Source organism: Onychostruthus taczanowskii, unplaced genomic scaffold, assembly GCF_017590055.1.
Source record: "Onychostruthus taczanowskii isolate IOZ18803 unplaced genomic scaffold, ASM1759005v1 scaffold13, whole genome shotgun sequence".
Lineage (NCBI taxonomy): Eukaryota > Metazoa > Chordata > Aves > Passeriformes > Passeridae > Onychostruthus > Onychostruthus taczanowskii.
In genome coordinates this window covers 13,520,828-13,546,390 of record NW_024498462.1, presented here as the reverse complement: position 1 = coordinate 13,546,390, position 25,563 = coordinate 13,520,828, and the positions used below count along the sequence as shown (strand labels likewise).

Below are 25,563 nucleotides of genomic sequence, written 5' to 3'. Positions count from 1 at the left end.
AAAACTTTTAGCATGGTTTCTTCTCTGCAGCCTTTTTTCTGTCATAATAATTAAGGCAGAGACAACATTATGAGTATATTCTACCCATTTTAACCAGATTTACTGCAAAACAGTGTGCTATTCCATTAACAGAAATGAGATGTGCTCAGCTTTTGAGCTGAATCTCCACCTCCAAGTTCAGCAGAATTTTTCTCAGTAAATATTTTAATGGTTCTTGCACAAAGAAGGGAGGAAAAGAACAGAATTGTAGAAAGGTTTGGGTTTGGAGGGACCTTAAAGATCATTGACCCTGCAATGATGCAATGATCAGGGACATCTCCCACTGTCCCAGGCTGCTCCAAGTCCTGCCCAGCCCGGCCTTGGGCACTGCCAGGGATCCAGGGGCAGCCCCAGCTGCTCTGGGCACCCTATGCCAGGGCCACCCTTTTATCCTCAGATAAAAAGCTACAGGACAACTTAATTTTACAAAAGGAATTTATAGCAATCAGAACAGGCTATGAAACTAAGCATTAAATATTTCATTGAATTTTGCTACGAATAAGGGATAAGCAACATATCAGCTTCAGGAAATACACAGGTTAAAGTGCACTAATTACTGGGGAGAGAACTTTCAGGCAGTTCTGAGGATGCCCAGAAAGGCAGAGGCTGCTGGGTGATGCCACCCCAGACACACTCAGAGCATCCAGTACCAGCACAGAGCTCCTGCAGCTGCTGTGGGCACAGACCTGGGCACTGCACAGTGGACACTGAGTAGCCTCTACAGGCTGACATTTCGGATAACTTCCTGAATATTCACTCCATGCATTATGCAGAGTGTTATAATTATGTTTTTATAGCTGCTGGTTCGGCACGGGTCAGAGTTCTGCAAGATTGCTTTTTCATTTGTACACAGGAAAATATTGTCGCAACTAGACTGTTAAAAATTGTTCAATTAAAAAGATCTAGCAAAGAAAAATTGTTGGCTGAACATATAAACAGGCATTACACTTCAGTATAATAGAGGCTGTTTAGAGAATGTATTAAAAAAACGTGAAGGAATTAGGATTTCAGGTCATTACAAAAGAAAAGTATATAACTACACCGAAATATTTTCCTTTTTTAAACTTCTTTTCTGGCTAGATTTCAATCATCATTTCAAAGGAGCTCAGTGACTAACATTCCTGCAAACAGCACCCATTGGTTTACCCCTTTTATGGCTGTTTATACTGGGAAAATTAAATCTCACAAAAGAAGCTGCCGGCGTGACTCTGGTGTTTGTTCTGGCAGATATTATCTGCAGACAAAGCTCTGCTTATCTCCAGGTCTCCTCTGCTCTTCTGATTGCAATCTCATCTCCCTTGTCCTTGGGATCTGTGTCTGCCACGACCTTCAGCTTGTTAAATATTCAGTGGGAAGTTTATGGACTTTCCCATAACCTTGATTAAAAGCCCATGGGGAACCTGAACGCTGAAAAATAGCCCCTTGTTTGAAAAAAAGAAACTTGAGTACACTGTGCTGATTTCTGTTTCACTAATGGTATTTATAATCAGCAGTCACTGGCATGGAGTGGAGGCCAGAGGAGAAAATGATGAATCAAACGTACCTGGTTAATAATTATTGTATTATCAGTACCTGATTTCACTAAGTGCAATTTTTGGGAGCAATGCTGAGATGGAGTGGAAAGCACATACAAAAATAATCAAAGTAAAAAAAAATAATTAAAAATCAAAGAAACCAGAGAAATATTCTTTACAGACCTGCAGATTTTTTTATCTTTGACCCCTCTGAACAGGAACCCTGTCAGGATGTGAGGATGGGAGCTCCTGTGGGCTCAGGTTCCTCCATCCCCAAAGAATTGCTGCAGCCCTGCTCTGCCTGGAGCCTCCCAGTGCCTTGGAGGTGTCTCCACACCTCAGACCCTGCAGGTGTTCATTCTGGGCCCACCACTTTTTCCAGGGAAGCATGACAGGAAAACAAGCAGACAAGCAAATTGTCCAGGTGCTTCTCAGTATTTGTTTCTGTCGGTGTAATTAACACCCAGAGCCAGCTGAAAAGCAGATCAGGGTGCTCAAGGAAATATCTGAGTCACTGCTGAGCATTTTTAAAGTTTTTAGATATTACAGGAGGCTCCCACCCCCTCAATCACTTACTTTGTCATTGTCTCCTTTTCTATTCTTGGTCTTTGTTCCTCGTTCAATAATGGACAGAGATCCTTTATTTTATAATTGTCAGGGTGATTAAAAACCCATCAGGTAATTTTGTGCTTAACTATTATATCCTTCCTCCTTTAGGCTTCAAAATAATTTGTTCTGAGTGATAGACCTATTTCTGATCAAGACACACTAAATGGAAGATGTCAAATTTTATTGTGCCTTTACAACTATATCAGTACAAGATGCAGTAATTTTCTTCATCAGCATTTGGAAATTATCTCAATATGGGAGGAAAAGAGCATAAAAGACAAGCAATGTCAAGAATTAAAACTGTGTTTAAGCCTTAAGTAGAGCTGCTGCAGGGGATCCTATATTGCCAAACACAATCCTCAATCACACATCAAAAGATTTGCCACATGACACTCAGAGGGTTTTGTGAAGACAGATGACTGCATCATATCCCAAGTGCAGTGGGACAAAAACATTCAAAGCAGCCTTGCAGAATAAATCAAATATAGCATCACGTTTAACATTTCAGTAAGAAACCATAAAAAACTATCAGTCAGTGCTTTACTTTTAATTCTTCCTCAAATATATAATAGCAGGAGGATGAGTAAGATACAAATTCTAAGTGTCCCAAGGCTCTTATTTCCAGGGAAAAAAGAGAAATATTGCTAGCCTCAGGAAAACCTCCCTCTTCATCATATTTCATTATCATAGACCACAATCCTTGAAGAAATGATAATGAAAATGAAAACATATGTTTCTTTCATTATCACTGTCTTTTATTTAATTGTCCTTGAACTGAAGTGACTTTATGTGCAGTTCTGTTTGCTATATACAATCCAAAGATGTATATACAGATTATATTAAACTATAATCATGCCTTCCTTTCTGAGTGGATTCCCCATGTGCTCCATTGATTGGGATCCCTGAATAAGATGCAAACCACTGGAGAGGTTTAAACAGCTATATTCTTTCTAAAGTACTCTTTAATTAATGTTGTCTAGAGCACTAATTATGAAAGCTTGTAAAGCCTAAAGCCTGGAAACACTTATGCACCTACTTAACTGTGCTCATTCAGGGCAGGCCCACTGAATTCCCTGGAAGGGCTCAGAGTAGGTAATTTCAGTGCAGAATGCACAGAGGTTGCTGCAGGTTAAAAGCTGAGCCCAGCTTTGCAGAGCTCTGTCCAGCCTTGACAGCATTTTTCCCTCTGATGGTGCCAATTTTTTGCCTTCCAGGGGCAGGTCTGGCTTTCCCCAGCAAAGCTCCCTGAGAGTGCCTTGGAGAAAATGTTGAATGAAGCAAAACAGAGCCATCAGTCAGTGGGAGATGAGATGTATGCATCTGCAGATACATATGTTGAGATGCAAAAGTAATTTGTTCACATTATGAAGGCAGATAAATATGCAGAGATGTGCATATATGCAAGTAGATCTCCTCCACAGTGGAAAGTACTGACATTAGAATAAAAGCCAAATTACTGCTGCTGTCAATGGAAAAATCCTAAATCTTTTTAAAATAGAATACTCACATTTCTAATTCTTTGCCTTTAACGTTATAAACCATTTAAATTTTGCTATACAGATTCCTGTATGTTTAACTAACAGCTACAAACAGGAGAGAAAAAAAAAAGTCTTAATTGGATTACCAAACTTCCCATTTCTAAGTGGAAATGGAGGTTTTTGTTCAGGTCACTGTTCCTACACACACCCCACAAATGCCATGGTCCTACACCCCAGGCCAGCAGAGGGATCACCAGATCCTCCAGGCAGGGAAGGATGGCAGGAATTACACCCCACATCCACACACTCAGAGCTAATTCCGCCTTCATTTATACACTTATTTATCCCTAAAGACCTCAGGAGTGGTGCACTTCCTGACAGGATTGAGAACCCATTCCATGAGGTGTGATTTCCTCAGGACACATCACCTGGAACTGCCAGGTGTGGGACAGGATGGTTTGCACTGTCTGAGGACCACTGAGCTTTTTCCCATATCACACAGAGCTGTGAGTAAAAAAAAAATAAATAATTAAAAATCAAAGAAAACAGAGAAATATTCTTTACAGACCTGCAGATTTTTTTATCTTTTGGATTTTGGACTGGATTTGCAGTCCATTTCTGTAGCTGCTTTACAAAATGCAGTAGTGACTGGGGAGCTGAGAGAATACAAATGAGACATTATCATTTGATCTACAGCATTTCCTTAAAATTCCAAATCTTGCTACAGGAGCTCTCATGCATGCTGAACACCATCATCATTAGATAATTACTCATTATAAATGAGCACAGGCTAAAGCCAGACATGCTGTTCAGCTTTCCAAGCACACACACGTTTCAATGTTAAAATGAAAATATAATATAATTCAAAACTTTTTTTTTTTTTTTCCTGATCAAAGGTGCTGAATTTACATACAGGTAGTTTGTTTTCCTGGTGACTGGGGAAAATGGGTCTCTGTAGTACTCAGCCACTGGCAGAATCTCAATGTTAAAGATTATTTCCAACTTAGATTTGAAACAAAGTTCTTCTTTTCTGTTGTACATTAAAGCCATAGGGGTGGCTGTACATTAAGAATGGTCTTTTATCTATGTCTGTCATTGCTGAAAAATCCAAGAACTCTCTTCATCCACCCAAAATCCCTTCATGCCCAATTTATTTGCATTTATTCATAAAAGATGTAATTTCTGAAGTTCTATCACCTTATTTATTGCACTCCATAGTGAAATTTGGGCATGGCTGTGCTTGCTACAGTGATGCTCAGAGTTTCCCAGTTTCTGTCTTGGCTTTATAATTGCAAACAGCAATTGTAATGATTTACAGATTGATAGTTCTGGCTACTAACCACTTCACAGTTGCACCATGTTTGGTGAAAGATCATTTTGGGGACAGATCCCCCCTTTGGCAAGACAGAGCCGGTGTAACTTCTACCCCAGGACCACTTGAACCCCAAAATTAGACTGGGAAAATGTCAACAGGCAGAGCAGGACAACCCAACACCCCCTGACACCAGGGGCTCACTCAGTGGTACACAGATTTTTTGATGAGATCCTGGGTGGCAACAAGAGCCCTGCTCAAAGGGAGAGCTAAGTTTGATTTGTTTTGGGAAAAGAACATTCAAAACTCATCATTCTGCTGCTGAATATGTGACCAAGCTGAAGCATACGAAAGGAAAATGAAGAGAAAATCTCTGCTGAGTGAACCGCTCTGTCCACAGCTTCAGAGCTCTTTTTTTCCTCTCAGCCATTCCTCTGTCTGCTCTATTTAATCAAGGCTGAAAATTGCCTTGTTCACTCAGGGTTGCTTGTATTTTTTTTTTCCAAACAAAGCAGTAAAATCAATGCAGTTTATATATCTTACACAAGAAACCAGAATTATTTTCACATCAAATAAACCAGGTCTTCTAGCTCAAGATTCTCAAACAGTAATTTACAAATACATTTTACAACTTCTTCTGGCATGAGCAGAAGTTACATAAATTACTGACACAAGGGGAGGAAAAAGGCAAGAGCCATCAAGGACTCCAGGGAAAGATGCCTTATTCCCACAAAACACGAAAGAGAAGTGGCATCTCACTTTTCAGCTGAACTTCTGGAAAATGAATATTTTTGGAAGAGAACTAAACACTGGGGTTTATCTTATTGATTTTACAGTTTTCTGTTTCAGAGCAGAGTCTTAACAGAAGCTCAGAGAAAACACTTAACATTCAAACATGTTCCAGAAATACCACCAATACTAGAGTAAGAAAAAAACCCCCACGTTTGTCTTCAAAGGGATTTCTGCTGAGAGAAAAAGATGGTTTATTTTTCTCTATTTGTTACCATGGACATCTGAATAAAGATAGTATATTTTTACTGGAACCATCTTCTACTGCTGTGGGGAAAAAAAAAAGTTGCCATCTGCCTTAAAGTATGTCCCTCTTCTAGCAAAAGCTACACTTGCCACAAAGACCATGATGATTTGCATCATGTACATTTGGAGCAAATACCTGAGAAAGATCTTGTCTCTACAGAAATATTTTAACAATGGAAAACAAATATACTTTAATTATACACACACACACACACTGACATCAGATTTTAAAGCCTTTTTATGATGTATCTTGAATATTTTGGTGTATTCACAGCTTCAGTTTGGCAGGATTATTTTTTGGTTTCTTTCCTCTTTCTCTAATCTCTTTCTTCCTTTCTGCCAGCTCAGATTGAATGAGAAATGCTTTAACCTTGAGATCCCTGTTCTTGTTGGTTTGTATCATAATCTTATTATTTAGAAGCAAATCTCGCTATTTAACATCTCACCTCAGCATGCAAAGTGTTTATGGATTAGAGAACAATTCCTGGGGGGTAGAGGATGGAGTGACTGTGAATTAGAAATGCAGCTGCCTGGCTGTGCCAGTCTCAAAGAAAAAAAAAAAAAAAAATCTCTGTGACACCCTGTTTACTCTTCTGTCCTCATTTGCAAATTGTGCATTACAGGTCAGAGACTGTTGAGTGCAGAACATCAGAGCCAGTTTCTCCCAGTGACTGTGAATAGCAGGGTGCAGTTACAGTTTAAAGGGAAATCAATTTTTAAATCATAAATGCAGCACAATTCTGCTCTCTATATCCCAGAGCCTCATCAACATCACAGTTGAGAAGATCTCCTGCATTCCAGGAGTGCAGGGCTGGCTCCTGAGCTCACAGAGTGGGTAACTGAAACCACAAATCCTCTCCTCAAATCAAATTCTGAAACTCAAATCTGCAACACAGCTGCTGATCCTTTGGCTAAAACGCCAGGATCTTTCCTGACATCGAGTCTGTCCCAGCCAATTTTCCTGGAGAGATGCTCATCCCAGAGAGGGATGCAGGAGCATCCCCGTCCCCAGGGCAGTGACAGTCACGGACAGTGTCAGGCAGGGGGAGGATTTATGTCTCTGAGCTGGGGCAAGGCCATGGGGAGAGGCTTTGAGGAACATTTCTGTGCCTCAGGGTTTGTCTCCAGCCTAGCCCGGGCTCTGCAGGCACAGCTCCTCACTCACTGCCCTCCAAAGCAGGGGAGGCTTCACCTTGAAGGACTGAAATTGCCAAGGAGGGCACTGCCCACATCGGGATAATCCAGTGAAGTGACAGGAAAATTAAAGATTGGCAATGCAGCCAAAGTCCAGGAGAATTAAATTATTTCTCAAAGCATGGAAAAGAAGAAAATGTGAACTGCTCAGGACACAGGATCTCATCCTGGCACTTCCACTGGGGAATGGGGCAGTGCTGCATCATCACCCAGGGGAAAACACCTGAAAACACCTACAAACACCTAAAACCACCTACAAACACCTACAAAAACCTAAAACCACCTGAAAACACCTAAAAACACCTACAAAAACCTAAAACCACCTGAAAACACCTACAACAACCTAAAACCACCTGAAAACACCTAAAAAAACCTGACAAACACCTACAAACACCTGAAAACACCTACAAAACCTACAAACACCTGCTAGCAAGAGCATTTAACAGCAGTGTTGCTGCGTGTCACTTGTCCCTGAAACATCCTCAGGGAACACGAGGATGATGGTGCATTAAAAACTGCACTGAAAGTACAGCATGATGCACAGAGAAATCTGCTGTGAGGGCTCTGTCAGAGTTAAAAATTTCATTTTCCATGGTCATGAAACGAGGCTGAGCCAGCCCCTCCATTTCAGACTTGTTAACCTTCTGTCTTGATGAAAATTAACAGCTACAGTTTCTGCTAAATAAATTCTGTGAATTTTACTGGATAAAGCATTCCTCTATTCCTGTCAAAGAGTTGTGCAGCACAGCTGTTTTTTAACAAATCCCTATTTTTACTTGCTGACATTTGATTATCATTATGTATATGAGATTCTTCAGCCTGCGAAGCACGTTTTAACAAGACATATTAATGTCCCCCCCACATTTACCATCTTTTATCCCCATTCAGCAAGAATAGGTGTTATACAAAAGAGAAAACATCTGCTTCCTTGTATTATGATTTTTCTTGAACTCTTTAGATGGGAGATACAAAGTTGATAGCAGAGGTTAGAGTTGAATGCACAAAGCAGAACCGAGCTCCTTTGTATCTGTGCTCCAAAGGGAAAACCAATCCTAAAATTCAGTATTATAAAAAGCATAAAGAAAGAATTATGAGGGAGCTTTTTCTTAGGACATCTTTAGTGGCTAAATTACTATATCATAAGTTTTGTAATCCTTATCATGAGTAATTCCTAACACAGACACTAGAATAAACTCAGGGCATTTTCTTCTTTTCCATGATTGGAGATATCTTAACTCTCCTGGACTTTGTGGCTGCATTGCCAATCTTTAATTTTCCTGTCACTTCACTGGATTATCCCGATGTGGGCAGTGCCCTCCTTGGCAATTTCAGTCCTTCAAGGTGAAGCCTCCCCTGCTTTGGAGGGCAGTGAGTGAGGAGCTGTGCCTGCAGAGCCCGGGCTAGGCTGGAGACAAACCCTGAGGCACAGAAATGTTCCTCAAAGCCTCTCCCCATGGCCTTGCCCCAGCTCAGAGACACAAATCCTCCCCATGCACCAAGACAGAGTCAGGCTCTTGTTATAGACACAGCCCCAGCCCTCCCAGGTCTCTAATTCGGGTTAGCAGCAGTTAAGGGTTGGTGCTGAAGTCCTGCTGTCATCTGCCCCACCAACCTCCCCTCGCTGCTTTTCCTGCTCTGCCAGCTCCAGGGTGACAGGGACAGCAACTTCTCCGAAACTGGGATGAGGATTTGGCAATCTGCTGCTTTCCGACACAAATTAAGAGCCAGGAGTGGTACAGTGATCCAGGCATCAACTCCTTCCACAGAAATTGCCCCAGCTGTATCAGAAATCAGGTGATTTCAGGAGGAGGAAAGCAAGCAAGAAAGAATTCTCCTTGTCTAGCTGCACAGTAATTCACAGTATTGAACTTTTAAAATCTTTCTGTAGCTGCGCAGATGCAAAATAAAATAAAATCAAATGCAGGAGGAAGCACCTCATCTTTTTTCCAAAAATTAACATATTTTAATTATGAATTCTTTAGTAGAAAACTGGATAATTTAATATCCAAGCAGATTATTTAACTGTTTATATGCTTTTAGACGTGCAAATTATGCTGTAATAATCTAAACTCCTAATTCTCATATGACCCTACATACAGACACAACAAATGCTATTCCATTCACAGACAGAGCAACACAAGGAAAAGGACCTGCTTCATCTACAGATGGACTCTTTTTTCACAATACTGTGAATACATCCCAGGTTAGGGCAATCAGGGGCTGATGGAGAAAAATTCTTGTGATCTTCACAAAAAAGAGAAATAAAGAGCTAATTTTGGAGACAGAAGGATGAGAGGTCAGCTCTAGCAAAATCTGTAATCGGTGATATTTGACCCTCAGTAAAAAAAAAAAAAGAGAATGTGTATAAAGAAAAGCTTTAATATCAGTTCTAATGAGATAAAAATAATTTTTGCCTTTATAGTTTTCAAAGTACTTTCTCTCACTACTCCTATTTCCTTTTATTGCCACTGTTTTTCTTTATATGTACTACAACTAAGGAGGAGAGGCAAAGGTTGTCTTTCTATCTCTAAATAGTTCTTTGGTGTATGATTAGTGTGTGACATGAATAAAGCCTTTCTTGGTGGAGAAAGGTTTGCTTTCTTTTAAAGTATTAGACGAGGGCCAGACTTTATAATATCTCACCCTATAGAGGACACATCTTCTGGGACACTGGGTTTGGAACATCAGTCAGATAACAGAACAACTACTGAAATAGCATGATTGTTCTTGCTGGAGCTTCACAGACACAGGGTTATTTTGAATGAGCTGCAGAACTGAAGTCCAGCAGACCATACAGCCATGCCCTTTTCCTGGAAATAGCATTTTGGATGGATCAATTGTTGCTTCCTACTATCATTTTATTATTGTTACTATTATTATGAGGGCAGAACTTTAATTTGATGCCCCAAGGCTTTAAGCAGAGCTGTAGGCACTGCAAGGACAAGGATCACAACAGAGCTGTTTGGCAGCAGGGCATGGCAGGAGCAGAGGATTCCAAAGCACAGAGGAGGAAAAGCAGAAGGGGCTGTGCAGTCCTGCTCCAGCTCACTGCCCCACCCTGTTATCCCATCCTAGCCAAGCTATTTGAGATGCCTCAGTGCTGTTCACCACGGCTGAGGTGACACAAACCCGAGGGACACAAAATCATTTGCAAAACGCAGCCCTCAGGTCAGTGCTCCTGGCCTCAAGGATGCAGGGGAGCATTTTCCAGGCACCTTATACAGATGGTTAAAGAAAATTCTGATCATGGGAACCTCCCTGTCCCAGCTGATGTGGCAGCAGAGGGACTCTGGGTGACCCCAGGGTGGTGCTGGCCCACCAGGGCACTGCCCAGCAGTGCCAGCTCCAGCCACTCACAGCTCCTGCCTGCCCACCCCACTCACACCAGCATCAGCAGTGGAACTGACCTTGGGCAGCCAGAAATCCCTGAGCTAACAGGTTTTTACAGGTGAAATGAAAACAAGGCCCAGTTTGCAGTAGAAGCATTGCTAGCATATGTTTGTGGCACAGATCTGCTCCACTTCTATTCTACAAGTGCTTGTGATGGTTTTACTGCAATTGCACTGGGAGCAGAAAATCGGCGTAACAGCCTCAATGTGCTCAGAGCCCAGAAACACAGAGCAAAATTCTCTCTGTAATCCAGGGATTTTACCATCTAATTCCAACTGAAACATGGGAATGGATGTGTACAAACAGCCGAGGCAGCACGAGGCCAGGCTGAGAATTGTGAAATGGGTACGTGAGACTGGAGCTTCTGGAGCTGCTGACTTAGCAGCACACAGAGCTAACTCTGAAAGCATTTAACAACAATTAGAATGTCACTTGAATTAATCAGAGCACTACTGAATCACACAGCACTAGGAATAAAGCAGAATCCCTGCAAAATCCTGCCACTAACTAGGAGGCAGCAACATTATTTATGGGTATTGAACACAAAGGTGAGAATCTCAACCTCTGGTGTAATATAAATCCAAAAGTATAATCATAAATATTTTGCCCAGGTCTCTTCAGCTCAACCCAGACAAATAAATGTTATTTTTCAGAATGAATACATCATATCAGTGACCAGTAAGGTTCACAAAAAGCACCAGTGGCTGGGCCAGCAGCAGGCACAGGGACACCAGCCCTGTGCTCCCCTGGTGAGGAGTCTGCACAAGGGGTTGGGGCCCTTTCTTCCTGGGCTACAGCAAAGTCCAGGTTTGGACAGCAACTAGAAAATAAAAAGATCACAATGCCAATCACACAACCTCAAAATAAGTCAGAAACAGCAGTTTATTAACAATATGCTGCTTTTCCAGACAGCTAAAAGTTATTTGAAGAGTAAAGGTAAAAATGTCTCCCCTATTCAGGAATATATGGATACAAATGACTTTTTGGAACAATTTTACTTGTTCCTAATGCATGCTTCAAGACTGGATCAATCCCATTTCCCTACCAAAAGTCCAGTTAGAAGGAAATCATCAGATTAAAGGGTGACCACATCTCTACACAAACAAGAACAACAATGACTGGATTTATTGAGTTGGTCAGCTTTGAGTCAGCAAATGCTGTGACTTGAAATGCACCATCAGTTGGGAATCTGCTTTGTTCAATAAATACAATTTTTCCATTTAATTTCTAAGAACGACTGGTAGCTGCAGACAGTCTTTAAATATATTTTGTGATATATTTTTCATTAATCACTGTAGAAATCAAGTAATAAATTATGATGCTTCAAATCAAATTATAATCATGAAGTTTTTCACAGTGGTTAAATTATATAAAAGAGACAATTTTTCCCCCCATATTTCCATTTTTAAAACAGGAACTCAAAGCTAAAAAAATCTTAATATTTGATATTACTAAAAGCTCCTCTTGCAGCAACTGATTAGCTTGACTTGGTAAAAAAAGAGAAATTGCATCATCTGCAGTGTTTTTCTGCTCTTAGAAGAAGAAAGTAGAGGAAGTTTGAGACAAAGTAGAGAGACAACTAGAGCTGAAAGGAGTTTGAAAAACTGGAGGGAAGGAATTTGTTCTCTCTCCTCCTCTGCCCCACCAGCCTGCTCACCATAGCAATATATTTTAAAACTTTCATAAACAGAACAAATAGGATTATCCATTACCATGTCAGCTTAAGCGATAACATAAATATATATCACAGAACATCTGCCACTAAATCACTGTTTATAAATGTCAGATCTCATTTATTATTAAAAATACCCCCACCAAAACAAATGCTTTAAAGTCTTCCTTATTATTCCATGAGAAGTGAGTGATTTCCCAGCTGTAAGGTGGAGCTATCCTTTCCAATCACTTTAGGCAGAGTAACTTCTATTAAACCTCAGTCAAGGATTACATTAAGTTGCATTCACAAATGTGTTAGTATTGCCTGAGTTACTTCATCCCACTATGCAGTCTAGAAAATCCAGCATGTTTTCCCCATTGATTTTCCTCATCAATCCCCATTGATTTTGCATGAAAGAATATGGTGCATCTCAGAAAACTTGCTTTTATCTTCCTTTTCTTCAAAGAGTAGAAAAGGTAAGGTAGATCAAGTTTTATATTCTGATATCAGCAATAAAATATCTAAAATTTACTTTAAAAATAATTTATAAAGAGTGCTCCTTATACACAGAAAGTACAAAATTTTAAAATTCAGTGTCTGTGTTTGTAGTACTGTGTTTGACTGAGAGGCCAAGTGGGACAATCTTTTTGCTTTTGCATTTTTTAATTTAATGTGCTTTGTCCATCTTCCTCTCTTTGTATCAGCTGCTTTAATAACTCTTAAGTCAGGCACCCAGGGATCAAATTACCAAATCATGGAATTATTTCTGAATATGCAATCTGTATCCTCTCAGGTACAAGTGAAAAATCTGCTTGCAAAAGCCACTCATCTGTATCATTGCAAATTGGCCTCTCCAGTGTGCCCTTTCAGCCACTCTCCAGGCAGGAACAAATCCAGAATACCATCATGCTTTTTTTTTATGGGAGTTTCTGTTGGCTTGCTTCACTCTCTAAAATTATTTTAATAACTCTGCAACTAAAATTATTTTAATAAAAAACTCACAGCTTATAAACTATACCTTACTGTTATAACTAAAATGATTTTTTAGAAACAAAGAGCTGAAACATCTGGAAAATCCACGCCGCTTGAAGCTCAGTGCCCTCAAACACGTGCCACGCAGGCAGAAACTGCCCCCCTGAGAGAGACCCACCTGAAAACAGGAGTGGTGAGCCCATGCTGGTGGGGATCCCTGCCAGATCCACGGTGTTTTAAATCCCACAGCCCCCAGAGATGGCTCTGCAGGCTCCCAGCCCGTGATTCATGGTGCTCCCAGCGAGGTCAGCGCTGCACGGAGCCGAGCTCAGCCCTTACATTCTCCCACCTACGTGCGAGCTAATTTGATTAAAGGTAGGAGATCAATCAAACTCTATTGCCTCAGAAAGATTAATTACCTCAGCACTTTCCGACTTAATTATTAGTGTTCAGCCATGGGGTTAGAAAAGCCCAGTACAGCAGGAGTTAAAGGGCCCAATGGGCAGATGTGGGAGGCTGGGATGTATTTTAGCCTGAGATTTGTTATCTTTAACTAATGACAGCTTCTTTCTATTTTATTCAAGCTAGGCCTAAGTGTGTTTATAGCTCAGCAACAGCCAAACTAAAATATTGCTGTTACATTTCAACTTTTCCGTGGAAATAAAAAGTACAGAAGATAGGAAGGAGGAAAACTGAAAACATAGTTAAAAAAAAAATTCTATCTGTCTGCAGCCCAGTTTTTGGACAGGGAACAAGAAACTTAAGACTTTGTAGATTTACTTTTTCTTATGCCCCAGCATGAGGTCTGAAATCCAGCTGCCAGAGCTCCGTATTGATGATGTTTAAAGAGTATATTTCAGCAGCTGCAGAGTTTCTGATTATCAGACAAGTCAGCATGGCAGAAAACGCAGGCGTTTTTCCCAGGCAGCATGAGCTCCCTGTCTGCAGCCCTGTGCTGACCCTTTCTTCTCCAGCAGGCAGAGTTACAGGACTCCCCAGGCTGTCCCTGAGCTGCTGGCAGGGCTGGGGACAGCAGGGCCAGCTCCTGTCACACCGTGGCTGGCAGTGGCATGGCCAGTCTACCAGCCTGGAGATGACCAGCCCTGTGTCCAGCTGGGGCTGGAGCTGGAGCCCAGAGCAGAGCTGAGGCTCAGCAAACACATTCAGCCCTGGATTGCACATTCCCAGCCTCCAAGAGTCACCTCTTGTGTGACACTGGACTTGCTGCTCTCACAGACAGAGAATTAATTCGCCCTCTCTCACAAATTTATCAAGCTCCTTTTTACAGCCAGGTTGAATTCTCATGCCCCGCTTCTCTGCTTCCTCACTGATCTTGTGTGCAGCCCCCAAATTTCCAGCCTTGGCTGGTTCCAAGGCAGCACCAGCCCATTCCCTGGAACCAGCCCTGTGCTGTATTTTGGTTTCCCTCCCTGCTGTGGTGTGAGAGCAGCCCCAGGCAGCCTTTACCTTGCAGTGTGAATGAGCCAATATTAATTCCTTTCTCTGTATATGGGCATCCTGTTCCCCTGTTATTAATAATATTTCTTTATGCCTGTTTCTCATGAGAATTCACCTTTCCTTAATGTGGGAAGCCAACCCTATTCATAACAAGCCTGTTATGGTGTCAGCAACCCCCTGGGGTTTTTCTTTTCTTCTTTTTTTTTCCCTCTGCTAGGAGCAACCCAGGATTTTTTCACAGTCACATTAGGTATTGGTGATTTATAGTTTATCTTTGTAATACCCAGTTGGTTTTTTTCTTTATGTCATTTTCAGCTGGTGATTTATATACTAGTTACATACAGCAGCTCCTATGAGAATGACTCTCAACTATTAGATTTCATCCCACTGCTATTACTTCAAATCCTTAGCAAAATCCAATTCTCGTGTCATGCACACCTCCTCCTCTATTGTCAGTGATGCTTGGCTTTGAGCTACTGGAATATTTCATTGACACATTCCTGCTTTTTTAATGCCAAACTCCTTAATGAAGATAATTATGGAGATTTTTCCATTCTTGTATTATTCTACATCTTTTCATTCTTAATTACTAATGCTCCACCCTAATGTCATAATAACAGTTATTAGTCCTCAAATATATGTATAGATTAACTGTACATGTTAAAAATACATATCATGGAAGTGAGATAATGGAGCTAATCTCATCCTACTCTTGGAAAACCCATGACACCATTTATTGCATTATATTCACAGATATCTCAGTTTCTTCTTTGTAAATGCTTTCCACTAGTGGAGCTTGACCAGAGCTTTATTTTTTTCTTGACACTTTGTGCGTCAAAATTACAGAAAAATAGGGAAAACACTATCAGTTTTGATATCCTGGGAGGAAGATTGTCTCCTCTCCTCCACATGAATGCACTGAACCTGCTCTGACTTTTAGTGCCATTATCATCCCTCTTCATCAGCCTGCCTTTGTGCTCATCAACATCATCCTTATCAAAAATTAAGTCAAGGTGAAAGCGTTCTTTTAATTTTGAGGAAGAAATATATGCTGTCTTTAATCATGAGCAGATGTCTTCCTTGCTGCAAACCTCCCTCCTATGTGGTTAAACACCACAGACTGCAGTCTTAATTCTTCCTAGGACTGATTCTCTGCACTCTGATGATCACTAAAAGCCAGCAGAGCTTTGTCCCAGATACTCATTTACCCATGTGCTGTCCACAACTTTTGCCTCGTGGAAAAAAAAGGAACTGGGGAATCCGTGGATTCAAATTTTCCCCCTCCCAAGGGGAAGAACCCACAGGAATTCTTCAATCCAGTTCACCCAAACAGCTCTTCAACAATGTGAAGGTGTGATTGGGAGACAAAAATAAGCAGCCAGACACCTCTGGCAGCACCAGCTTGGCATGGCCACAAACTTATGGTGTCTGCTGATTCCCCTTTAGCTCTACACTTGCTGATTTTCAATGCAACTTCCTTAGCTTATTAGTCACTAATTCATGTTAAATATTCTTCATGGGGACCCCCTCTCCTTAATACACCAGTTTCCTCCTCTTTGAAACCCTGAAATCTCAGTGTGATTTGCCTCATTAACTTTAATTTTCAGCTAGCTTTGTTTATACTTCCATTTTCTTCATACAAAATGATTGCTATTATTTAATTGCAGATTACTTTCAGGTTTTCTGGCTTCCCCTCCACACTCCCTGTCCCCAAGCTGCAATCATTCCTCTTGCTCTGCCCAATTTCTTGGCTGAACTAGTCATATTCTATTTTTCCTCCAAACAAAAGTAAAATAATTTTATTGTCTAGAGGAAAGAAAACAGATTCGATAAGGCTATAAAAACAGATGAAGCATGAAAATTTGTCACTAATGTCTTACACATGTATTAAATAATCCTGCAGAACTGAGGTTTACATGTACCTTTCAACCCCTTTGATCAACATCACTGCCTACAGCCACTGAGAGGGCACTGAAAGAATTTGCCAGGGAAGTTCACACAGAGAAATTGTTGGTCTTTGTCTGTGCTTGAAGTGTGTTTTGTATTTAAACAGAGGGGAAAAAGAGGTGGGGGAAAATATGGTTTGGTTAAAACCCTTAGCATAAGGAGTTATTGAGGCATCCTTATTTGAGCAACTTATGAGGAGAAAATATCTGAATATCACATAAGAGTGCTGTTACTTAAGGATAAGGTTCTCTACAAACCTACATGCTTTTTTGTATTGCTATTTACCTAGTGTGACAGTTTATTGGCATCTCTTCCTTATGATGCATCTACCACACTGAACTTTATGTTTTTCTAAGGAGGGAACTAAAGTAAGAGAAGACAAATCATTTTAAATAGCCTATTTCTAATTTTAATTAGCACAGTCAATTAATTTTAAAGGTTTACATATAAATTTCTCACAGTTTTCTAACCGCTATAACCTTACAGTTATTTTTTTCCCCTCCTCGCTTCAGTCCTGTATCCAATATGAATTTGTAAAGCTTCCTCTCACCAATATTTCTCAGGGTGTTTTCTTTCTTTATTTTATTTTGTTATGCTCATTTTTACAGTGTTTTGCAATACACGTTTAGCTATTCCTTGTAAATGGAAAGCTTCCAAAATGCAGCAATTTCCAGCATTAGAGAAACAACACCAAAGACTGTAGTCAGGAAAAGCAAGAGGAAGAAAACTCTTTTGAATATGGCCATGAGTGATGCCACAACTTTCATAGGGCGCTTGGCTGGTTCTGAACATTCCTGACATCATTTCACCCCAAATCTCTCTCCTTGGCAGGCAAAGCTGAACTAAACCCCCACAAGGTGAAAAATCGGACAAGGTTTCAGATTAAGACAGGTCAGATATTAAAGATGTTGGGAGGCAATGAAGGCCATGCTTGTTCTGCTGGATGAACTCAGATTACCTGGCTGCATTTTCCTGTCTCTTTTCACATTATCAACATTTTAGTCCATGAAGGAAGACAAGAAATGCTTTGACTGCATCAAGCCACTCCAAACTGGAATAAAGAAAAAACACCAACCAAAAATCCAGCAGAAAACTGTAGAGGAAACCATCAATTCAGAGCTATTTTTACTGTTTCACTGTTGGCTAAATGTGTCCTGCATGCACAAGTGACCTCAGGCTCATCAGATATTTTGGGTTGCTGTCATCTGCACCACTTTGCAGCAGCACACTGGACACAAATATGCTGTTGCTCTTCCCCTTTTTCACTCAGATGTAGGAGAGCACACAACATCTGCCCAAATCTGCTTTTTTGTTCCTGCCACTAGATGCTGCCATTAATATAGACATAGAACACTAAAAAGGGCCACCAAAGAAGCTTTCCCTGCTGCAACCATCGTGCTACTTCAATTAAACTGTTTCAATAAGATACAAGTTGGAAGGGAAGAAAAATCTTCACATAAAATAAACTCCAATTAAACTGCGACTTCAAGTTTAAGACTGAACTGTCAGGTAATTAGACAGGTGATTAAACTTTCTTCAACTTCACACTTGGAAAGACATTGATGCCTGCTTAGCCTGCTCACAGGGATGTGTGTCAGTGACATTCAGATGTCAGAGCTGAGTTACTTTTAGAGACACATTCTACAAGAGTCGTGACACATATTTCTTCTGAAATTAAAATAAATCTGGGGACAAAAAGCATTGGCAAATCCCAGACCTGAGCCTCTTTGTAAATGGCAAGAGAGGATGCACATGCCTGCTCTGAGAACTACACCAGCTCCTGTCCCATGCTCTCTGCAGGAAGGGCCCTGGACCCTGATTTCATCTACATCATTCACACTCCAGTAAAGTATAAATATCAGTTACAAGCGACAAAATAGAGCTGGAAATAAAGTTCGGACCATGAGTATGCAAAGCAAAAGCAGTAAATATATATAACTTGATATTTTTTTTCCTTGGGGTTATATTTGTAGCCCTTTAGAGATTCTGTGAAGAACCCAGTTTGACTGCCTAGAATATTGTTAAGGGTATATTCCAGCCTCAAATACATAAACACAAAAGGAAATGATGATTGTTTCCAACACAAGATCAAAAATCTCTGATGGTTCCTGTCAGCTGTCTATCAACTTGGAAAACATAATTGTCTGCCATTATTTCAGAAAACATATCACCTTACAAATGTCAAACTTAAGTAATAGTTTACAAATTAAAGAAAAAGAGGGTACACCTCACGTGTGCAAAAAGCCCCTGAGGCTCCAGTCCTGGGCAGCAAAGGCAAAGGCAGAGGTGATTTCCTAGAGCCAGGCTGAATGTGGCACAGCCAGCTCGGAATGGGAGGGAATGCTCTCTGCTGGGTGCTGGATTTGCCACTGCAGAATGTAACTACCTTCTACAGCTCTTTCAAGTGCATAGCACTCACTAATTCATTCCTCCTGATTCACTACAGCAGCTGAAATCCACCTTTTGGGCCAAGTTTTGCCCAGAACAGATGTATTTTCAAATCACTTATTAAGCTGCTAACAAGGCCTTAGAGGCTTAGAGACATTCAGGTGTCTCTTTATCAATGGCATGGTTCAATTTCATCCAGATAAGGAGCCTCTGGACAATTAACAGCTGACTAAAGTTCAGTGGAGTCTCCAACTGACTATCACATCCCAGCACAGAGAGCAGAGCCAGTGCCCACAGCTCCTGCTCCTTTTGATTTTGCCTCCCTGTTTTTGACATCACGAGAAGGCAGTGGCAATGGCAGAAGATGACAAACTCTTCTGAGATTATTACTACATGCCATTGCTGCTTTCAAAGGGCAAATCAAGAAACTCTTATTTCTGAAGACAGCAGTCCTTTCACAGAGCTGCTCATCACCCATGAGTTAAACCACAGCACACGTTAGTGTTGGAGAGGGAAACGTTAAAAAATGTGAATTCCCTCGGCACAGTATTTATGACCATTAGGGCAGCAGCGTTAACCTCCTCAGAAGGCTCCTCTGTGCACAGCACACCAGCTCCATAAAAACACCAGCTCATCCATAAACCCTTAACAGCTCCAAGAGTTTTATTCCCAACAGCCAGACCTCCCACTTTTAGAAGCAGAGCGCTTCTTCAGCCGCGCTAAAACCAACGCTCACTTTTAATAATCGCCCGGAGGAACAAAAAGCCCTGTGACTGATAGACTGATTGATAGATTGATTGATTGATTGCAATGAGAGGATGGGTGAGATGAGCAGAGCTCTGCACTTACTGGACTCGGGGTCGGAGTTGCCGTCTCCCTCCGTGCGGCTGTTGGGGGACGCCTGCTCGTAGAACTCGTCCTGGGGGAAGCCCAGGGGCAGCGGGTGGGACGCGCTGGCCCCGCTCGTGGGCTCGTGGTCTCCGAGCCCGCTGTCACTGCAGCTTTCCTGGGAGCCATCTGGCAGGTGGAAGGTGACACGGCGCTGGGGCTACAAGGAAGGAACAGAATGACAATGGTTTCCACCACGGTATCGGTAATCGCTCAATGCAGCCAATTTAGGAAATGTATTATTTTGGTTATCTGCCGAGGACGCGTTACCCAGGGTTGTGCACAATTTCAGGCTTTCGTGAGCTGCTTTCAAACCCGCTGCACCTGACAGCACTGCTTGCTGCTGTTTTTTAAAAATGTAAGCCCTGATGCAAAATGAAAGGCATCTCAAACTAAAGAGATTCTGTCAGACTTCACAAGTCTTTGGATACCTTTTGAATATTGACTTGGAGATTTCAATCACTTTTTGAGGCTCAATTTATTTCACTGCTGAGTTTTCTAGTTTTCAAAAAACATTTTCTTTCCCATTAAAAGCTGTTCCACACTTTTGGGCCTAAAAAAATGTGACACATTTATAATGCTGTTGGATTCTTCTGAGACAGAGAAAGAACAAACAACAACAAGTCTTCTGTACTGAAAACAATTTTCATAGATTTTGCACAGGCGTTACGCTAATGAATGAAAAGTAGATTCCCCTGGTCTCCTTCAGACATTTCATTACAACTCCTTTGATTTTTGTTGTACCACAGACCTGTACCTAACTGTAAAAGGCTGGAAACTGGGAACCAGGGAGCTGAGGATGGAAAGCATCTCAGCCCAGACATGGAAGAAAGAGCCAGATGAAACAAAGAACCAGACACAGGACAGAGTTTTCATTACCTACGTGATCTTGCATGATTCAGGAACTGAATAACTGAAATGTAAATCTCTACCAGTATTAAAAGAAAATATGAACAAAAAATAAGTGTCTCTCCTGCTCATTTTGATGTGTCTGATATCCATGTTTTGGAAACTTGAAACAGGAAGATTCAAAAAATCTTAAAAAACAAACAGTTTCAAATATTCTTAGACTGTTGTTACTCAAAATCCCATTTGAACGGCAGTGCAAAACTTTCTGGATGCAGAACTGCTGGGATTAGCAAAATTGAAGACCAGACTTTTGATGCAATTATGCAAAAAAAGTATATAGTGTTTATAACAGAGCAGATGTTGTCAGGGGTCCCAAGATATTTGGTTCCTATAGGGTGACGGTGTTGAAAGCATTCAATTACACTGAGTTTTTTGCTAATTACATTGAGTTTTCAGCTCCTCCACTTTTGCAAGTCTCTTTTTGTCACAGTGACATTATTACACATGCCCACAGACAGCTGCTCTGCAGCGTGTGCAGCCAAGAACACGGCAGCACCAGCCTCACCTGTGCAGTCCCTGACAGATGAGAGTGACAGCACTTCCTAACAGCTACCAGTAAGACACTCAGGGCTTTCCCAGAAAACCTGTTTCAGTGCCTCACCACTGCTAATGGAGAGCTTCTCTTCTAATGTGGAACCTGCCTCTTTCTTGTTGCAAAATAAATCACTTCTTCACTCCCATCCATCACGGTCTGCTTATTCCCACTCATCTTTCTGGCATTTGGCACTTTATTCTGCTTCAGAATAAACAGACCTTATTATTTCAAGCTGTCGGGTGCTCCTGCTCTCTCTGGCTGCTCCCCCCGTGCAGGAGCTCGCTCACGGCTCCATGCTCTGCCCAAAACCCTGCACCCAGCTCCAGCCAAGGTCCTGGCAGCACTGAGCAGGATCATTTCACATCTCCTGCATGCTCCTTTGCCATGGCAGCACAACACATTTGTGTCCTTGCCAACCATCATAATGACCAGGTCCTCTTTATTGATCTCCTCCTTGTTCCCTTTTTGGTTATTGCCATCGATTGCTGCAGCCTAAGAGTTGCACTTTGCATTCATTGTTCCTGCATTCCCTTTTCCCAGATGACTTCATCCGTTGCCTTCCAGCCCTGCTTTCCTGTTTATCAAATTTGCAGATTTGAGGCTCTCCCTCATTTGGCAGATCTTTGAGAAACACTAGAACAGATCAAGCCAAGACATTTCAGTTGAAGAGCTGAACACAGAACGGCTCCCAATTCCATGGGATGGAAATGGGAGAGGACAACCCCTCTGTGGCTGCTGGGACAGCCTGGCAACCCACTGGGAAAAGGTTCAGATGGTGAAAGGGTCACAGCCAACACCCCCAAGTGCCCCCATTGCACTTTTGGGGTCACCAGAAGTGCTCACTGAACTCCAGATCTGCCTGCCTGCAGCTGCCCCAGGGCTCTCTCAGGCCTGGCAGGGACAGTGGTCCTGCTCCTCCTGCTGCCTTTTCCACCACAGCTGGGTGAAAATGCATTGAGTGTCTCTGCACAGCCCAAAAAAACCAGATGGAGACACAGAAATTACTGATGTGTCCTATTCCACTCCACCCCAGGTGCCTCTCAGAGCCCTATCCACACCAGCAGTGTCAATCAATCCTCTCCTCAAAGCCCAAATAAGTGAAGTTTTGTTGAGTTGATTCAGTGAAATCATTCCTGCAATGTTTCTCATTCACTCCCTGCACTCCAAACTGCACCCAGCTTGCACAGATGTACAGCTATGACATGTGGAAAGGGAAATGCTATTTCTTTCATCTGAAATGTGTTTGGTATTCACAGTATGAAAAAAATCCACCTCCATTGCATGAGCTGTTTGTAAAAGCTGTATTTTGTGAGGTTGCACTGCCTTTGTGTTGTGTTATATCCTCTCCTCACCAAGCCACCAGTGATTTTAAGTATTTTTAAAAAATTTTTAGCCCAAGTTTTAACATTAGACACCAATACTGACTTTTGAAAATGACTGGGAGCACAATGGTTGTTGCTCTGTACTACTGGTTACTGACAGTAGAAGAGACCAAAAAGTCACCAAGGTTTTTTTAACTTCCTAGCCCAGTGAGAAAAAACGAATCCCATGCCCCAAGCAAAATTAAAAATGTTTCTAACTAACCCTCACATTCAATTAAAGATGGTAAATATTTAGCTGCATAAATTGAGATGTGATTAGTCAGAAAGATCAGACCTGTATGATTTAAAATCAACTGACATCAGCTAAAGGCTCATGATTTTAAATTTGATTGTGTCCCTGAGTGTGTCACACCTGATAACACTGATGACAGAGCTCTTCCAGAAAGATTTATCAAGATGAAAAACCCCAGCTATTCCTCTGCATGGCAGTGCTGCCATTTCCTTAATTCATGCAGGCGTCAGACAACGATCTGGAACAAGTAATTCTAATAAAATTTTGCCAAAAGCTGGGACTTATCTTCTGTCACAATTATTTTGGAAATTTCCTCCTTGAGGCATTTAAATTTCAATTTATAAGATTACAAAATATCCTCAGTCTCCAGCTGCTTTTCTATTTATCTCCGAAGGGAGCCAGCACCGATAGTAATAGAATAACAAGGATTATGGTTTGTTTTATTTATCTGGATGACAGTTGGTATACTTTTTCAAAAAGAGAGAAATGCAAGCAAACCTATTATGCATTCTTAGAGGATTCTGATGTAGAAACTTGTAATACATACAATTAAACTGATAGGGGACAGTGAAGTGAAAATTTAGGAAAAAATAAAACCATGCAGCGGTCTAGAGTTTCTCTGCCACATTTAAAAATATTAAATTACTCTTTATTGGCATGAGAAAAGCATTTTGCTTGCAGAGATGTCACAGACCAGACACAAATGCTGTCAGAGGTCTCAGATGGCATTCACTGCCTTTGGTAAAAGCTGAGTGTGTCTGGAGGGATCAAATTATCTCAGAAAACCGCAAACCTTTTACTCTCATTATTGAAATTTATATGAAGACTGATCAAAGCCCCAAACTACTCTGTGTTCAATCTTTCACTACAATAATTAGACTGTGGCAGTGGGAATAATAAAAGATGAGTCTAAGTAAATAGCTTTGGATACACTGAAGGGATGATTTCTGGTATTATACACCAGGGGTTAGCCAATTTATAATCAAAAAGGAAAAAAAAGGTAATAGAAAAAGCAGCAGATATCAACTGAGGAACATTAAACTATTAACCTTATTATCTTCATTCATTGAAGCAAATTAATATCCATTTAAAAGGAGATCATAAAGAAAAAACATTACTTTTTAATTTATGCTGAATTAATTATATTATTTAGATGATAATTCTGATTTAAAACAGACCTTATTTAGGAGATGCTGTGAGACAGCACAAAAGAACAGGACTACTTCAACATTTCTCTCCACTATTAGCAGCCAGTAAATAAAGGAGTAGTCAAATAAATTTTTAATTTTCTCAGTCGCTTGTTTACTTCAAATGTTAGGAGGGTATGAAATACCTAAAAAAACTAGAAAACAACTACCTTCAAGTACAAGCAGTAAAGAAAGATCTCTAATCAAACCACAATTTCCAGCTCCTATCTTTTTATCCTCAACTATCACCTTTTGTTCCAAAACAGCAATTTTTGTTGCCCAGGCTTTCATTGAGACAAACAGGACCCAGCAACTATCAGTGCAAAATTCTCAGAATAGCATTAAAACAAACAGCCTGAGAGGATCCAACCATAAACCCAGTGGGAAATATGTCTTTGTGTTGAAACTCAACAGAGACAAGCCAGTATTTTCATTTTTCCTTTCCCCATACAGAGTAGAGCCGAGCACAACAAATACAGCTCAAAGAGTTTCTCTTGACTCTTTTATAAGTCTGTATTTCCCCTAAGTTTTGCAGCCTGGCACACTAAACTTAAGATCTTATTTCATTATTTTGATGGCTTTTTCATAGGCCAGATATATAATACAGTTCATTACAATCTTTCACTCAAATTAAACTCCTCTATTTTTGGAGCAGGGATCTGTTCTCTTGGACATCTACAAAGATGGCAAATTGCTCACCATTATCACACACAAATAGAAACACTTCATTAAAAACACATCACTGTTGCATTCACCTTTTCTAATTTAGCAGTGACCTTTTATGATTTATTTAATGTGCCCTGCAGTGATCTTGCATAGGAGTGGGTTTGGTTTTTGGGTTTGGGGGTTTTTGTTTTGTAAGGGTTTTTTCAAAAAGAGTGCATAGGAGTGGGTTTGGTTTTTGGGTTTGGGGTGTGGGGGTTTTTGTTTTGTTGGGGTTTTTTCAAAAAGAAAAATGAAGGGCTCATCTTTCAGGGGAAGGAAAGAGGCATTGTGCAAAGTGTCAATGCCCAGCTGATTTCAGCAGTCCAAGCCTAGTGGGAATTAAAATCAGTTTTTCCCTACCTCACATGAAAAGGCACCTCCCCAGCTACTGCCAACACTAATAACCTGAATTATCATCTCACACAGATAAAACTTGATGAACAAGGTCTTCTTTTCATTGAACAAGTTCAGATGTTCCAGCCACTGCCCCAAATTTATTGGTTGCTTCACTTTCAGTTCCTGATTTTCCATTTACAGACCTGCTGTTTTCCCAATTTACCATATTTACCCTTTTGAATATTGGCAAGACTCTGCATTTTCAACTCTTTAAAACTTCCAAAAGAAATCCAATAGAATCCTTTTGACATTCTTGTTATATATTTTGCTAGTCCTCCTAATTTAATCCCATTAATATTAGTTACTGGTATCTTACACCCTCACTAATTACTAAGGGAA

General features: G+C 40.9%; 1 protein-coding gene across 1 annotated transcript in view; it reads right to left on the bottom strand.

The window, feature by feature from the left end:
* Positions 1 to 25,563, bottom strand: part of PCDH11X (protocadherin 11 X-linked) — a 419,257-nt gene that overhangs the window by 97,806 nt on the left and 295,888 nt on the right. The window contains exon 6 of the mRNA XM_041396567.1: positions 19,840 to 20,038. Coding sequence (XP_041252501.1) covers positions 19,840 to 20,038 — 199 coding nt within the window. The remainder of the gene's footprint in view (positions 1 to 19,839; positions 20,039 to 25,563) is intronic.